The sequence below is a fragment of the Oryza glaberrima genome, chromosome 10, assembly GCF_000147395.1.
Source record: "Oryza glaberrima chromosome 10, OglaRS2, whole genome shotgun sequence".
NCBI classification, from domain to species: domain Eukaryota; kingdom Viridiplantae; phylum Streptophyta; class Magnoliopsida; order Poales; family Poaceae; genus Oryza; species Oryza glaberrima.
In genome coordinates, this window is record NC_068335.1 from 18,690,702 (window position 1) to 18,707,813 (window position 17,112).

General features: G+C 45.7%; 2 protein-coding genes across 2 annotated transcripts; both read left to right on the plus strand.

The window, feature by feature from the left end:
- The first annotated feature begins 5,084 nt into the window (after positions 1–5,084).
- Positions 5,085–6,715, plus strand: LOC127786235 (benzyl alcohol O-benzoyltransferase-like). The gene has a single exon (XM_052313571.1). The coding sequence runs from the start codon at positions 5,155–5,157 to the stop codon at positions 6,583–6,585; it is 1,431 nt and encodes a 476-aa protein (XP_052169531.1). The 5' UTR covers positions 5,085–5,154; the 3' UTR covers positions 6,586–6,715.
- Positions 6,716–10,002: 3,287 nt separating this feature from the next.
- On the plus strand, positions 10,003–15,406 carry LOC127786234 (NAD-dependent malic enzyme 59 kDa isoform, mitochondrial). The gene is made up of 19 exons (XM_052313570.1): positions 10,003–10,396; positions 10,473–10,569; positions 10,678–10,796; positions 10,902–11,069; positions 11,441–11,569; positions 11,804–11,864; positions 11,958–12,061; positions 12,135–12,218; positions 12,318–12,424; positions 12,533–12,638; positions 12,802–12,915; positions 13,046–13,111; positions 13,681–13,753; positions 13,834–13,920; positions 14,008–14,062; positions 14,151–14,222; positions 14,658–14,720; positions 14,828–14,942; positions 15,032–15,406. Exons 1-19 carry the CDS (start codon positions 10,226–10,228, stop codon positions 15,101–15,103), a joined length of 1,863 nt encoding a protein of 620 aa, XP_052169530.1. The 5' UTR covers positions 10,003–10,225; the 3' UTR covers positions 15,104–15,406.
- The last annotated feature ends 1,706 nt before the right edge of the window (positions 15,407–17,112 follow it).

Sequence of the window (17,112 nt, forward strand, 5' to 3'; positions counted from 1 at the left end):
TGTTAAGGGTTATGTTGGGCATCTTTTCTTAGATAATGGCAAATTGTGTTGGGTACTATCTAACATCTCACTTACTAGATGCATCATGCATGTGAGCAGATGCTAGCATCATTGATCATAGCAACATATGCTTGTTATATTTTTAATGACTTGACCTCCTTAAGTCCTTTTGTGTTGACCTGGAGGAAGACTTGTACCACGAAAAAAAAAAACTTTCTTGTTTAAATACTAAAGAGTCCAAAAGATTAGGAATACATTTACATAAAATATAACTCCCTTTTAAAACCTTCTTAAAAGTTACTTTCAAAAAACAAACTTTTAAAGTCAGTCAAGTGTTTTTCCACAAGGAAATTTCCACTGATTTTGGACGAGAAACATATTCTTCCACGCGGTTTTCTGGGCTCAATTCAACTGATTTTCATGGATATTAACAGTTTAATATTACAAAAGAACTTAAGAACCACGGCAATTGTCAGATACTCTGGAAAACAATTAATCATAGAGAGGTTTTTCTTCGATAACTATTATGGTCCTTGAAATAATACGTTGAGGTAAAAAGTTCACTATAGAATTTAAGGGAGATACCAAATTTTCACGCTAGAAAATATGATATCTTCTTATATCTTTTAAAATATTTTTTTTCAGTACTCGAGGAGGTACCACTAAACTTGTAATGTTAAAATTTGTCGTACCTCTTATTACCTCGGTTTGTGCCTACATTATTCCATCACTTGATTCTAACAACGCATGAGTTATCGACTCTGAAACCTGATCTTTTGTGAAAAGCCGGTGAGCAGAAGAACAGAAAGAACCATCGTGTTTCAGGTGAGCCGGGGAGCAATGACTAGCTGACTGACAGAGACACACGCAGACACGGTCAGGTTCTAGTCAGTCATGTGCTTTCACAAGAGCCCCCCTTAAATCGACCATCGCTTGCACAAAACACCGTGATTTTGATTTCTCACGTTTGACTCGCCCTCCAACCAAATACTCCGTAATTCAGAGTTTTCTCTTAAAAAAAACGCCAGTTCAGAGTTCAGACCTGATTGAGGTCCGATATTTAATGAAGTAAAGATTCTAATAAGTAGTTAATGACAAGTCAGCCGGTGAGAATCTAAGTTAAGTTTGATTTCTTAGGTTTTTGTTTATGATTTATTTTCTAGATTATATGGTTAACAGTTTTTAGAATTGATGTGATGTCAGAATCTCCCCCTCATTAACTCTCCTTCCTCTTCTGAAAGTGTTTCTTGTTTTAGTCCGGATGGCCGTGTAATTGATTGTACAGAAGATATAAGCGAGTTAAAGCGCAGTTCTTAATCTTAATTAATCAGATCAGTAGAAAAGTAATTAAGTATGGCAATTTACTAATTTGATAGTGTAATTAAACTACAGAGTTGGTGAGGTGTCAATGAGTGAGCCAGTGATGGCGAGTTGACGTCAGACGGGTCGCCCACTCTGTGTGAGTGCAGGCAAGCATCATTGCCTTTCTCTGCATATGTCTCTTTCGATCTTGTCCCACTTAATCTCTACGCTGTTGCAGTTGACACCAATGGATTAAGCAGTGGAAGCTGCAGCTGAAGATGGCGCGAAAGTACCGGCTCCCTCTCCTGCAATCTTCAGGAATACCACAAATTCAGACAAGTGTTTTTCAAAAAATGTCTCCTATCAATATAAAAAAAAACATGAACTTCTCATTTGATGGAATGGGCAGAACTGCTGCCACTGTTCAAAAAAGAGAAGTGGAGTACATTCACAGAAGAAGCAGTACATGTTTCGGCACGTCTATTGGTAGTAGTATTTTATTTATAGTATTTGATCTTAAACATTGATTTATAAGTCTATAAAAAATATTCTATCATCAATAGTAGATGTGGTGGTAGTTATAAAAGTGAGTATTCTAGATTAATTTTAGACAACGCTAGTAGAGACTATTGTAAAACATCTCAATATTGTTTACGATCTAAAGACAAAATTTACAACTTATGATGTAATATAGTACTTTGACCTTAATTTGTTCTATGTTATGTTATCAACGAATATAAAATTAACATACTTTAAAATATAAATATAGTGATGTAACACATGTATAGTACTTAACATAGATATGGTTAGTATGATTATTAATAAAAAGTTATCGAGTTTAAATTTCTTTAGAAAAAGTGTGCCCTGTAATTCAGAACGGATGGAGTACTACATTAAGTGATGGAGCCTGTCTAATTCATGATGGTACACAACCATGACCAAACCAATTCTCCTAGTATGAAAATCCAGCTATATAAGCAGATCCCCAGACAAAATCCATGGATTTAGCAGCTTGACAGGAGGATCCATGGTAGCCACACAATTTACATGCGTCTCAGCCCTCTTCATCTTCAAGAGATTCAGGCATGTATGCAGAGCAGAGAGGAAGGCAACAAACAGTCGACACAACTAACGCACTACGATCTCATCGGTGACAGGAAACTTATCACCAATCCACCGCTACAGTACGTTGATCATGCTTTGTCATTGGGCCCTGGCCTGAATTATGCAAAGGATGGTTGGTTAGGATGGAAGGAATATTATCGATCGAGCTCATGAGAAAGAAATGCCTGAATGTCATTGCAAGTTGCAACATGATATGGCATATTCATGGGCTGACTCTTCTATAACTAATAAGTAACTAACAGGAGATATTCTTAAGTGCCCAATTGCTCAGTGTTTCATACGTATTTAGGAAGACTAGATCTTTCAAAAGAAAAAAAAAAGGAAGACTAGTCTTTCACATCAAAGACGAGTGAATTTCATAGAATTGGGTATACATGTTGACCAAACTACCAAAAATTACAGTGTATTTCAAGGAAACTTTGCACCTAGTGTATGGGTGTGTTTGCAAGTGGAGGATGGGAACCCATCCCTCCTGCACGTAAAACGAAACGGCCTTTTAACACACGTGATTAATTAAGTATTAAATTTTTTTTAAAAAAAATGGATCAATGTGATTTTTTTCAAGCAACTTTCGTATATAAATTTTGAAAAAAAAGCACCGTTTAGTAGTTTAAAAAGCGTACGCGCAGAAGACGAGAGCTGGGTGGCAGAGGGAGTGCCGAACATAGTACATACCATCTGTCAACCTTTCAAAAACTGGGAAAAAAAACACCCATAAAGACAGGATGCAGTACAAACTCGCATTCCCCAATTCCGGTCGATCCGAGCCGTCCATCCCCTATCGGACGGCTCTCCCGACGTGCAGTTTGAACGGAGCGCGCGACCGCGCGCGTGAGCCCAAGCTTCAAGTACGTACACACATGGAAAACGAAGAGGACCAAGGACTCTGAGGCCTGGACCGACCAGAGGCAGTAGTGAGCCCAGTGAGGAAGATGACCAGGACATGCACGGAGCTAAGCACCACAAGAATGCAAGATGAGCTGGTTGGTGTCAAGTCTTTGTGTCCCCCTGCTTCGATCAACCACATTGCATGCATCCACAATTAACATCACAAATGTAACGAAAGTAGACTGGATTAGCCAACCTGTCATTGGTCTAGTTATTTTTTGGTTTCCTCTGATAATTTTTTGGAGCAATTGGCAGAAAACACACTTTAAAATCGTGCGAATTTTAGACCGTATGATTACTTTAGAACTATTGTAACGGAATTATAACCCTAGCCCCACCCCTCATCTCCTCCCTACTCACTTCTAGCCACCACTAGATCACTTGTTCGCCCGCTCAATGTCTCTTGTCACTACGCGGAATCACCGGTTGGCCGGAAGGTATCAACGCACCGGCGAGACCTCCCTGATCAGCCTCCTTCCCGTCCCCCTTCCCCTTTCCCTCTCGCTTCCTCAAGCCAGCAACAACGAGGTGCTCCCACTCTGATGTCTTCCTCATGTTCAGTGGTTCTCTCCGCCGTCGGATCCACCACTAGTACTGGTCGCTGCCTTTTAACTCAAGTTTGCTTTGCCCCGTCACCAATGTTGGCCCACCGCCCTCCTGCATCCCCCGTTGTCGGTACCGGCAGCACCACCTCATCACCCATCCTTATCCACTCCCACTGCAAGGCCACCATCTCCCGTGTCCATTTCTTTTAAGTCCGGTGATCTTCCTCCTCTTTCACCTCCTCCTCTCTAAACTAGGACCCTATATAAAACCTAATTCAACCGTCTTTGTTGAGGTCATCGGAGCTGAAGGAGAAGAGCTCGGGTAGTAGAGCACGGATCGCGAAGTAAATCCTAAGATCATAAATCTGCAAGATTTTAACCCTAATTTTCTATCAGACGTCATTTAGCAATTCCATTAAATTAAGGAGTAGCTTCACGTACTTTCGATTTTTCTCGCAACCACGTCCAAGGACACGAGAATATGATTTTAGTACTATCGAATTCTGACGATCACATGTAAGAATAGTATTCCTGATATTTCATCATCTCTATATTTTTTTAGAAGCTTCTTCATCTCTTCTATTAATTTATTAAAAGAGGCACATTTCACATGTACGTATGCATTTATTAAAAGACGCACATTTCACATGTACGTATGCATTTTTATGTAGGGGTAACCAGGAGAAAAAAAAAAAACTCCTCGTTGATGTATACACTTGTTTGTTGACTTGACCAGACGCAATGACACAGCAACTCGGTTAATTAGCGCGCAACTGCTCCCTTAATTTCTTCTCCATAATTAGAGCTTTTTTTACTTAAACTTATTGACTTAGATTTTAACTCAGCTTATTAGCTTATGAGTATGATTTATAAACCAGTGAATTTAATATCCTAATTTTAATGGTGGAGTCATATATCTACATCGCATAAACCTAAAAATTTTCTCTAACCTAGCTTTTAGTTTAATAGTGTTAGAGTGGTATTAGCATAAATAAAACCAAATGAAAAAGCTACTCCTTCTGTTTCACAATATAAGTCATTCTAGTATTTTTCATATTTATATTGATGCTAATACTTACATCGTGAAATAGAGGATTTACTTGTTTCTTTAGAGTTAGATTTTTCGGCTTAAACTCTTCCGACTCTCACCGATCTCAAAGCCAAGCTCGCGCGTGTCTATATATACTCCACCCTCGCGACCTCTCCCTCTCACACTCTCACCACACCAAACCTAGCAGCAGCAGCACACGTACGCACTCGATCGCACGTGCGCATCATCTCCATCTCCTCAACAATGGCGGGCTCGACGGCGGCGGCGCTGAAGTTCACGGTGAGGAGGAAGCCGGCGGAGCTGGTGGCGCCGGCGGGGCCGACGCCGAGGGAGCTGAAGAAGCTCTCGGACATCGACGACCAGGATGGGCTGAGGTTCCACATCCCGGTGATCCAGTTCTACCGGCGCAGCGCCGCCATGGGTGGGCGCGACCCGGCGCCGGTCATCCGCGCCGCCGTCGCCAGGGCGCTCGTGAGCTACTACCCGTTCGCCGGGAGGCTCCGGGAGCTCGAGGGGCGGAAGCTCGCCGTCGACTGCACCGGCGAGGGCGTGCTGTTCATCGAGGCCGACGCCGACGTGAGGCTCGAGCACTTCGGCGGCGCGCTGCAGCCGCCGTTCCCGTGCCTGGAGGAGCTCGTGTTCGACGTCCCCGGATCGTCGGAGGTGCTCGGCTCGCCGCTGCTGCTGTTCCAGGTGACGCGGCTGGCGTGCGGCGGGTTCATCCTCGCCGTGCGGCTGCACCACACGATGGCGGACGCGCAGGGGCTCGTGCAGTTCCTCGGCGCGGTGGCGGAGATGGCGCGCGGCGGCGCGGCGGCGGCGCCGTCGGTGGCGCCGGTGTGGGGGCGGGAGATGCTCGAGGCGCGGAGCCCGCCGCGGCCGGCGTTCGCGCACCGGGAGTACGACGAGGTGCCGGACACCAAGGGCACCATCATCCCGCTCGACGACATGGCGCACCGCTCCTTCTTCTTCGGCGCGCGCGAGGTCGCCGCCGTGAGGTCCCACCTCGCGCCGGGCATCCGGGAGCGCGCCACCACGTTCGAGGTGCTCACCGGCTGCCTCTGGAGGTGCCGCACGGCGGCGCTGGCTCCCGACGACGACGAGGTGATGCGGATGATCTGCATCGTGAACGCGCGCGGCGGCGGCAAGAGCGGCGGCGGCGCCGGCATGATCCCGGAGGGGTACTACGGCAACGCGTTCGCGTTCCCGGTCGCCGTCGCCACCGCCGGCGAGCTCCGCGCGAGGCCGCTGGGCTACGCCGTCGAGCTGGTGAGGGCGGCGAAGGGCGAGGTGAGCGTGGAGTACATGCGGTCGGTGGCGGACCTCATGGTGCAGCGCGGCCGGCCGCACTTCACGGTGGTGCGCGCCTACCTCGTCTCCGACGTGACCAAGGCCGGGTTCGGCGACCTCGACTTCGGGTGGGGGAAGCCGGCGTACGGCGGGCCGGCGAAGGGAGGCGTCGGCGCCATCCCCGGCGTGGCCAGCTTCCTCATCCCGTTCAAGAACGCCAAGGGGGAGGACGGCATCGTCGTGCCCATGTGCCTGCCTGGCCCCGCCATGGACAAGTTCGTCGAGGAGATGGGCAAGCTGATGAAACCCGCCGCCGCCGCCGCCACCGCCGCGACGCGGCAGCAGCCGGCCGACATGTTCGCCATGATCAAGTCTGCGCTCTGAATCGATCAGCCGCGCGCACTATGTGAGTTTGTGACGAGTTCCCTCTTCATTTTGTACCATGGTAAAAATATGTACTTGAATAACTCCGATGAATTGCAATGTATAATACTCCTTCCGTTTTATATTATAAGTCGATTTGACTTTTTTAATAATTAAACTTTGTTAAGTTTGACTAATTTTATAGAAAAAACTAGCAACATTTTAAACACCAAATTAGTTACGCTAAATCTAGCATGGAATATATGTTAATAATATATTTGTTTTGTGTTAAAAAAATATTATTACTATATTTTTCTATAAATTTAGTCAAACGTAAAGAAGTTTGATTATGGAAAAAAATCAAAACGACTTATGATATGAGACAGAGGAAATGATATGAAGAAGTAGTAAGTTTTTTTTTTCTCGATTGTAAGGTGATATCTTGTGTCGAAAAAAAATGTCACAAATTATTTGGGGAATTTGACGAGGGTGATGCATTGCTAGCAGAGTATCAGTACCTGAAAATGGACATCACGAGGCATGCACTAAACGACACTAGGAGAAGAAATGTCACATCTTTAATAAGATTTTGATTGATTAACATTTCCACGTCACAAAATGCATATGCGTGTCAGCTTGTGTAGAATCCCTTTCATTAGTTTGGGACTAATTTTGAATCATCGAGATGGAAATGGAATGCAAAAGGATAAAAAAATTGAAGATGAAATTCTTCTCCTGATACCTCTCGCGGTCTCGCCTTGTGGTTGGTTGATACATAATCACCTCTCGTGTTGATGATATCGATAACTCCGGTTAAGCCATTTGAGCGAACACCATGACAGCGTCGAGCAGCCTCGTCCTTCTCCCCCCTCCTCGCCGTCGCCGTTGCTGCCGCCACCACCGTCTCACTCTGCGTGGCGGCGCCGTTGCCGGGACGGCGGCTGCTGCAGGCGCCGGGAGGGGCGTGGACGCCGGCGACCCGCACATCGAGGGGCTGGGGAACTGGGCGGCAAGCAAGCACGACCGGGCCAACGGCGAACACCTGGTGTTCTCCAGCAGGTGTCCCGCGCCGAGAGCCAGGACATCGTCGGCGTGGACTACCGCCACCACATCAAGGCCGTCGCCGGCGACGCCGGCCGCACGGCGCTCGTCGCCGAATCCGGCATTCGGAAGCTCATCTCCTTCGACGCGGAGTGAGCAATTCATCAACCCATCTCGCGCGGAGAAGAACCCGGCTCTTGCACGAAATAACAGTAAACATTTTGAAAATTTATACTGCATTCATCATTTCATCTTGAGCACGTTCGCATTGTCAGATTTTGAATTCGAAAGTAAACAGAATTTTAAAGGATAACAGTGCTACCTGCACGCTCAAAATCATCGTCAGACCCAAAATTTCTCTTTCTCCGAAGAGCGTTACGGCCCAAAAACTTCAACCCAGCCCAACCCAATTTTGAATTATAGGCCAGAATAGGCTGGGCCGGACGTATTCTGAAGCCGTCCAGTTCAACCAAAAAAAGGAATAAGTCTATTTTACCCTCAACCGCAAAACCGAGTATAATGTCTCTCCCATCTTTGAAAACCAATGCGAATCATCTCCTTCGATGGTTTGAAAACTGGTGCGAATCAACTCCTTCGATATGTAGACCTACCACATATGTTTTGTCATACATCACTAACGTGGATCCCGCTGCAGAAAACCGCTTATTAAACCACCGAACGAGTCAATTTGCACCGGTTTTTAAAGATAGGGGAGACGTTATACTCGATATTACAGTTGAGAATGTGATTTAATCTGGAGCGAGAGTTGAGGGAGTCAATAGACTTATTCCAAAAAAAAAAGCCAGAGGTAAAGTCGAAACTGCAAAAGAATGGAGGAGAAAGTGAGGCCAGATTTGGCCCGAATCCCGGCCGATTCGGGGCACGGATGGCTCCTGATCAAAGCTGCCTCTCCAAATCTGCCGGGCCAGAAAGAGACTTTGGGCAAGCAAGAAGGCATCTGGTTCGTGTGATGCCGCACCATCCGATCGTGTGCCGCTCTCATTCTCCGCGTGCAGACTGCAGAGCTCAGCTCGGGTCAAGATTTGCAGGTGTGTGAAATTGACAAAAACACCACCTCTTGGAAACCGGTGATGATGAAATTGTCTCCAGATATTTATTCAAGCTGAAAAGCACTCGAACCTGTACTCTTCTTTAGAAAGGGACTTGAATGATGAATCTGTACTACACAATGTGGTCATATATTAAAGTGGGGGGAAAAACACGAACCACAACTTCACAATTAACTCGCTGTCTTGCTTGCATCCATTTTCTAGTTATGCAATGCAAGGTGCCAAGGTGGTTACTTCAGAAAGTGAGACTGCTGCCAAGATTAGATCACTTTTTTCCTTTAAAAAGATAACTAGGAGTATCATACCTATACCGTTGGAATGAGATAGTGTTCTATGGTATCGTTGTAGCTTTTCTCTTAAACTTACTCTCTGATAAGCAACCTAGGAATGCTTATATTTTTGAACGAAAAAAGTACACCACTAAAATTGTGTTCGTTTGTTTGTGTTTGGAGGAGATTTCCACTCACATGCAAAACGAGAAAGCTCGTTAGAACAAAATTAATTAAACGTTAACTACTACAAACTTGAAAATTGAATGTATTTGATTTTAAGGAAACTTTTATATATTTTTTTCTTTAAAAACACACTATTTGATAAATTGAAAAACATGCTGATGGAAAATTATGATGTTGTAGGACCGATTCACTTTATTACCACTTTCAACCATACCAAATTTTGGTACAGTAACAAACTAAACACTATCTTACCAATACCATTCTACCATAGTTCCAGATTTTTCTGCTCACAAAATATTAGGGTGTGTTTAGTTCACACTAAAATTGAAAGTTTGGTTGAAATTAGAACGACGTCACGAAAAAGTTGGAAGTTTGTGTGTATATGAAAGTTTTGATGTGATGTAAAAGTTGACAGTTTGAAGAAAAAATTTGTAACTAAACAAGGCCTTAGTACCAAAATTTGGTGATAAGGTTGAAATTGACAACAAAAGTAAACACGCCCGTAGTTTGAAGTCGTAGGACCTGTTCATTTTGATGCCATTTTCAACCTTACCAAGTTTTAGTAAAGTTGCCAAAAAAAGTGGATACATTTAGTTTGCTGCCAAATTTTAGTAACTATATAAGAAATCCTGCCAAAAATTTAGCAACTATGCTCCAAAATTTAGTAAAGTTTTTTTTTTATCAAAGTGAACAGACCCGAAGAAAAGAACCTGCCCTAATAAGCAATTTTTTCTCCTTCTTTTGGTATGACTATCGAACGGATGGCCGCAAAAACTCCCCGTTGCGGTCAGGAATCCGCATATATGTCGCCGCCGTCGGTTGGACCCCCCCGACAACGCCTCCACCGGTAGGAGCCGCGTCCTCCGCGCGCGGGCGCGAGTTATCCTCACCACCCACCGCTCGTCGCCTCCACTCCGATCGCCGCCGCCGCGGCAGGGGAGGGGGGGAGGGTATCCTCACCGCCGGTGCCCTCACCGCGGCGACCCTTCAAAATCCCCCAGGACGCCGGGAGGGGATCGGCTCCGACTCCGTCCGAGCACGCGCCACCGCCACCGCCACCGCCATTGTGGGCCCTCGATCCCGGGGCGGCGCGCGATGTGGCGTCACGCGGCGCGGCGGTCGTCGGCGCAGATCCGGTGGAGCGGGGTCATGTCGTCGTCGTCGTCGCCGGCGGCCCCCGCTGCCGCGGCCGGCGCCGCGGTGCCCGGCCCCTGCATCGTCCACAAGCGCGGCACTGACATCCTCCACGACCCATGGTTCAACAAGGTACCCGATCTCGCGATCTGCATGCCTCGCTCTCGCGCGCTGGGGCTCTCACGATTTCGTTTCTGGCACACCGCAGGACACGGCGTTCCCCATGACGGAGCGGGATCGCCTTGGCCTCCGCGGCCTCCTCCCGCCGCGGGTCATGTCGTTCGAGCAGCAGTACGACCGCTTCAGTGAGTCTACCCCGTCCACTTCGCCGAATTTTCGCCCGCGAGATCACCTGATATCTGCTGCTTTGCCTAATGTGGCGTGTGATGCGCTTGCCGCTTGCTGTGTTGCAGTAAACTCGTTCAGGTCGCTGGAGCACAACACCCGGGGAGAGCCCGACACCATCGTCGCGCTGGCCAAGTGGAGGATCCTCAACAGGCTGCACGACCGGAACGAGACGCTGTACTACAGAGTGAGCGCGCTCTCTCGATGTTGCAGTGGCGATGGTTGATTCATGAGCTCAAGGTGTTTGCGTGTTTGATTGTCTGATGCGGTGGTGTTCGTCTGTTTTTGCCAGGTTCTAATTGACAATATCAAGGATTTCGCGCCGATAATATACACTCCGACTGTTGGGTTGGTCTGCGAGAATTACAGTGGCTTGTTCAGGCGCCCCCGTGGGATGTATTTCAGCGCCAAGGATAAGGGGGAGATGATGTCGATGATTTACAACTGGCCAGCCGAGAAGGTACACCTGAGTACTTGACTGTTATAGAATAACAATTTATTTGGACACCTATGTTCTTACTAGTATATCAAAGAAAGAGATTGGTCAAGATCGAAATTCAATCAATGAGATATGAAATCAAACAAATGTGTGCTGATTACTGTGCAAATGCTTGCGATTTTCCAGAGATAGGCTGCATACTGAATGCTAATAGGCAATTGTACAATAATCTACGCTTAAACCAATAGTCAGCTTTCATCCATGTCGTACACCATTTTATGCTTGTTGCTATATAAATATTTCTACAAACCATTGAAACTTCATGCAGCATAATTGGTTCCATTTCTGCTTGTGTTGAACCTCTGCATCTGATTGGCCGTTGCTTATTTCAGGTTGACATGATAGTTGTGACTGATGGGAGCCGTATTCTAGGTCTAGGTGATCTTGGAGTTCAGGGCATAGGTATACCTATCGGTAAACTTGATGTTTATGTTGCCGCTGCTGGTATCAATCCACAAAAGGTTTGTAATATACTCTTCCCATCTGGCACAGTAAGAGAAATGACCACGAAGAAATATGTTTCCACACATTGTTCCAACAAGACATAACAGCCAAGAGAAATGACCATGAAGAAATATGTTTCCATACATTTTTCCAACAAGACATAACAGCCAGTAGCACAGAAAAAAAATCAATAATATACTATTATTTTTCATTTATCCTTTTCTCAACCTTTTCCCACTTCTGGTATGTAGGTTCTTCCAATTATGCTTGACGTTGGAACAAATAACACAAAGCTTCTAGAAGACAAGCTATGTGCGTAAGATACATCACACAACTTCTCAAACTCTTTCACTACTTTGGAGTAAATTCCTGTATCATAACTTAACTTACCAAGTATTTCCTTAGATTTAGGACTGAGGCAACCTAGGCTGGAAGGAGAAGAATACTTGTCTGTTGTAGATGAATTCATGGAAGCTGTTCATGCACGTTGGCCGAAAGCAGTTGTGCAGGTTCGTGCACTTTCTGGTAATGTTTTGTTACCTAACCAAGTGATGCACCATTACTGAAGTTGTAAAGTTACAGTTTGAAGACTTCCAAATGAAATGGGCCTTTGAAACTCTTCAGAGGTATCGGAACCGATTTTGTATGTTCAATGATGACGTGCAGGTATTTTGATTGCCTGACTAGCTATTCTGTGTCTTTTAGCATGGATTATTGCCTTCCCAACTTCATACTATTGTTTGTTGCGCTTGTCATATCCAATAGGGGACAGCAGGAGTTGCTCTAGCTGGCCTACTTGGAGCTGTGAGAGCACAAGGTCGACCCCTCTCTGATTTTACTAAGCAGAAGATAGTTGTGGTGGGAGCTGGAAGGTATATGATATGTTTGATATGCTTGCACTTTTCTATCAGTTTATTTCATACAAGGTATTTCTTGTCAAAAGTCTGTTTCCTCCGTTCTAATTCCTCTTTAGAATCTAGTGCTGGGATAGGTGTGCTTAATATGGCTAAACAGGCGATGCTAAGGATGCCAGGGATAAACAGGAGCGGGGAAGGGCATAATCAATTCTGGGTTCTGGACAAAGATGTAAGCTATTTTATGCAAGAAAATATCAACTTCTCTTTTCCAATATATATCTTCTGCCATACATGTGTTCAATTGCAATTCTGGGGCAAGCTTTATAAAGTCCTGTTTTTACATGAATAATAGGTTTGCTTCTTATTTTCCACTGTTATGCTGTACCATGCAGGGACTTATTACCAAATCCAGAAAGGGCCTGGATCCTGCAGTTGCTCGCTATGCCAGAGGTTTTGGTCCTGAAGAGGTGCAAGATCTCCATGAGGGGGCTAGTCTTGTTGAAGTGGTATAAAAATAATTCTAGGATTGTTTTTTTCCCCTCAGCTGCTGGAGCTAAAATATTTTATTGTAACAGAAGATTTTCCAGTGCTTCTGTGCTTGTGCTTGAACTAATTCAGCTTTATACTGATCATCAGGTCAGGAAAGTGAAGCCTCATGTGCTTTTAGGACTTTCTGGAGTTGGGGGCATATTTAATGAGGAGGTAAGAATCAACAATTCCTAACATGTTGATTTCATAATTTTACCCAAAAAAAAAGTTGAAGAATGGTCCTCACTTATAAATATGACTAGTCAGACTAGGGACTTTTCAGTGCAGTAAATAATCCATCTAAAAAAAGTGGCTCCCATATTAGTTCCCCGCAACTTCTAGATGTATTTCACAGTACCAGTAATATTTATATGTTCAATATAGCAATAGCCAGTACACCCTTTCAAATCTGATGCTAGTGATTGGTAGCACATTGAGTTAGAATATTTTCTCCAACCTTATAAAGGATTTTGTGAGGTTTACATTAATGGGCCATTTCTATACTGTTTTAGTTTGCTTCATTATGATTTGTGAGTAAACCATGGTTACAAGAGCATCAAATATGTATTTGTGTTGTTAGGTTTCAAAAGTTCTCTCCTTTGCAAATGTAATAATATTAAGCCGGCTTGTTGCGAAGTGCTAAATCATGATCCTAGTGGATTTCATCTGTTAGGGTATACTCATATGTTCTCTCTTATAAATTTCAACATTGGAGTCTTAACTTTATCTTTGTACCTCTGCAGGTTCTCAAGGCTATGAAAGAATCCGATTCCCCTCGTCCTGCAATTTTTGCAATGTCCAACCCAACTACTAAAGGTTCCTCACCTCACCCATTAATATTTACTTCTAGGATACCCAAACATAAATGCCTGATATTTATATTTTTCTTATTACAGCCGAATGTACTCCTGAAGATGTATTCAAATATGTTGGAGACAATGCAGTATTTGCCAGTGGAAGCCCTTTCAGTAATGTCACTTTAGGTATGCCCTATTTAACATTCTCTATATCATTTCATTTTGCTAGCACTTTTGCATAAGACCACTTATTTTATAATGTGGTTGTCCCAGGCAATGGTAGACAAGGGTACGCTAATCAAGCAAACAATATGTATCTGTTTCCTGGGTATGACAACTGTTATAGCTTACCTTGAAATGCTTGTTTTTTTTCCTTTTTTATATGTTATTCTGATGGACGTTTCTGTATAATTCAGTATCGGTTTAGGAGCCCTTCTTTCAGGTGCTCGGCATATTACAGATGGCATGCTCCAATCAGCAGCTGAGTGGTAAGTTTTATTCTGTTGTTTGATCGGATCATATTTTCGCTTGTTGTCTTGTAGCTCTATTTCTTAAGATCTCAACTGCACTAACAAGTACAATTACTGATGTCCAGCATATTAGACAGTGTGACGTAAAAAGTTTACACACTTCAGCCGTACTTTTTGACAAAGTAGTGTTTTCTCCACCTTAAATTGCACAATTTCTATAATTAATGTATCTTGGATGGTTTGTATGATTTGTTTTTTTTCCTGGTAAATTGAGGGTGTGTGTTCACGCCAAAATTGGAAGTTTGGTTGAAATTAGAACGATGTGATGGAAAAGTTGGAAGTTTGTGTGTGTAGGAAAGTTTTGATGTGATGGAAAAGTTGGAAGTTTGAAGAAAAAGTTTGGAACTAAACTCGGCTTGAGCTATGCATCTAATCTAGTGATTTCTGATGCAGCCTTGCGTCATACATCACAGACGATGAAATTCGAAAAGGCATCCTCTTTCCATCAATCTCAAGGTTAGCTCTTCCATCCAACCTGCGCCATTGCAGACTGATAGGCAGCATGATACCATAATCCAACCATTCCACTTTTGCTAATCAACATACCACCATGAAAAATGCAGTATCAGGCACATCACCGCACGTGTCGGCGCCGCAGTCGTCCGTGCCGCTGTTGATGAAGATCTGGCCGAGGGGCGCTGTGATGTAGACGCTAGGGACCTCAAGAGCATGACTGAGGTACTGCATCATACATAATTTCAAATCCCTGAAGTTGAATTTTTTGCCAGTTTGGCGTCTGAAATGTGTCATTTTACATGTGTGCACAGGCGGACACAGTCGACTTTGTGGCTCGGAAGATGTGGTACCCTATTTACAGCCCCCTCGTGAACGATAAGTGAAGCTCGATGAAGTGAAAAATCTGACGTTGCACGAAGCAGATGTAGCACCTGAACAACTATCAGTCACATATTTGTTCAGACTTATTTTTGTTGTTGCTATTTTCATTTAGCTGCGCTACTGGAGGGTAATTCAGCAGATACCGATGCCCACGTCTATGGCTATGTTATCACGCCACGCCATTTTTTTGTTCTGTTTTGACAGCTTCCGTCATCAAACGTTGCTCAATTTCAAGATTAGTTGAGCTACATAAATTTACATCTCGTGCTTTACTACATTCTACTAATATATTTTTTTTGGATATTGATCTATCACTCTATCCCTGCATTGCCATTGTTTAACCCAGCAGCGCATTTGCAAAATGAGCATAAAAACCCACAGGTTGCAGTTGCTGAAGTGAGATGGCATTCTTTATCATAAAATGTTATATTAAGTTCATTCTAGGTCCCTTAATTTGTCGCCGAGTCCGAAATTCATCCCTTTAGTACAAAATCGGGTACAACACATCCTTCAACTTACAAAACCGTGTAAACAAGGTCCCTCGGCAGTATTGTACTTGGTTTTGGCTGACGTGGCGCCTATGTGGCTCCGTTGACTAGGTATTCATTCCACGTGGCGTGGCGCTTACGTGACAATTCAATCCTAAAAAAATAAAAATCATGGGGCCCACATATCAGCTATACACAAAATAATAATGAATGGTGGGACCCATTTGGCCCCACATGTCATCCCTCCTCTCTATCTTCTCTCTCCCACCTGGGCAGAGCAGGGTTGACTGGTTGAGCGGGGTGGAGGCGACAGGCGGGGCGGAGCTGGACGGGCGGTGGCCGGAGCAGGCCAGTGGAGCTAAGCGGCGGTGGCCGGAGCAGGGGCAAGGGGCGACGGCACCGCGATGCCGAGGGGTGACTGGCGGAGAGAGGGGCGGCGGGTGGAGCAGTAGAGAGTGGCGGCGAGCTCCTGGGAGATGGCGACGGGATGAGGCCGAGAGGACGCCAACGGCGAGGTGGAGCACGCACCTCAAGAAGCGGGTGTCGCCGGAGCAGAAGAAGGGTGGGGGCAAGAGCAAGAAGAAGATGACCTGGACCGACGTGCTCGTCCCGTCCCCCTCGCCATCATCATCCTCCACCGCGACGACCAACTGCTCCAGGCTCCAGCGGCGACTCAGCCGATGCGCAGAGCAACACAAGCAAGGAGGAGGAGGCGGACAAGATCGAGATCCCCATGCTCGACCCCTGCAGCTTGTCATCACGGACGCAACCACTGCTGCCGTTACGGCCATGGCGCCGCCTATCAGCGCCAGAACTTGGTATTTCCCTGAAGAATCTCGCATATTGTTTGCTGCTACTGCTACCAGGGTGGCGGCGAGCGGTGCCAAGCAAGACGGCAGCGACCGAGATGGCTTGCGATGAAGTTGAGTAACCAGTACAGTATCAAGCATTCAAGCTCTACCGCTTTTCAAGCTAAAATCATCGCATCTACAAAGAATCAAGAATTAATTGGCCAGTATCAAGAATAATGACGCGGGCTGTCGTCCTCGTGAGCGGCCTCCTCTCCATCATCTTTAGCGCCCAGCGCCGCCCCGCCAGCCCCTGGGCAGCCCACCGCCGCTCGTGGTTCCGGTTGCGCTCCACCTCCCGAAGCACTTCCTCGTCCTGTTCGCAATCCAAGACCGCGAAGTTGCGTGACGGGCTGACGGCGACGACATGTCGCCTGTGCGTGACAGTGCTGGTCGCCGACAGGTACACGCCGCTGTTCGCCGACGTGCTGTGGTGGGAGGCGTTCTTGGTGGCGATCGCCGACGTGTCCAGACTGAGGGAGTCGCCGGCGCTGGAGGTGGAGCGCCTCCGCGACGGCGTGCGGCTGGTGAAGAGAGGGTAGAGGAAAGAAGGCAGGCGAAGCTGACAGGTGGGGCCCAGGGCCCCACCATTATTATTTTTTTTGTGTTTAGCTGACATGTGGGGCCACTGTTTTTATTATTTTTCTGGGATAGAATTGCCACATAATGGCCACG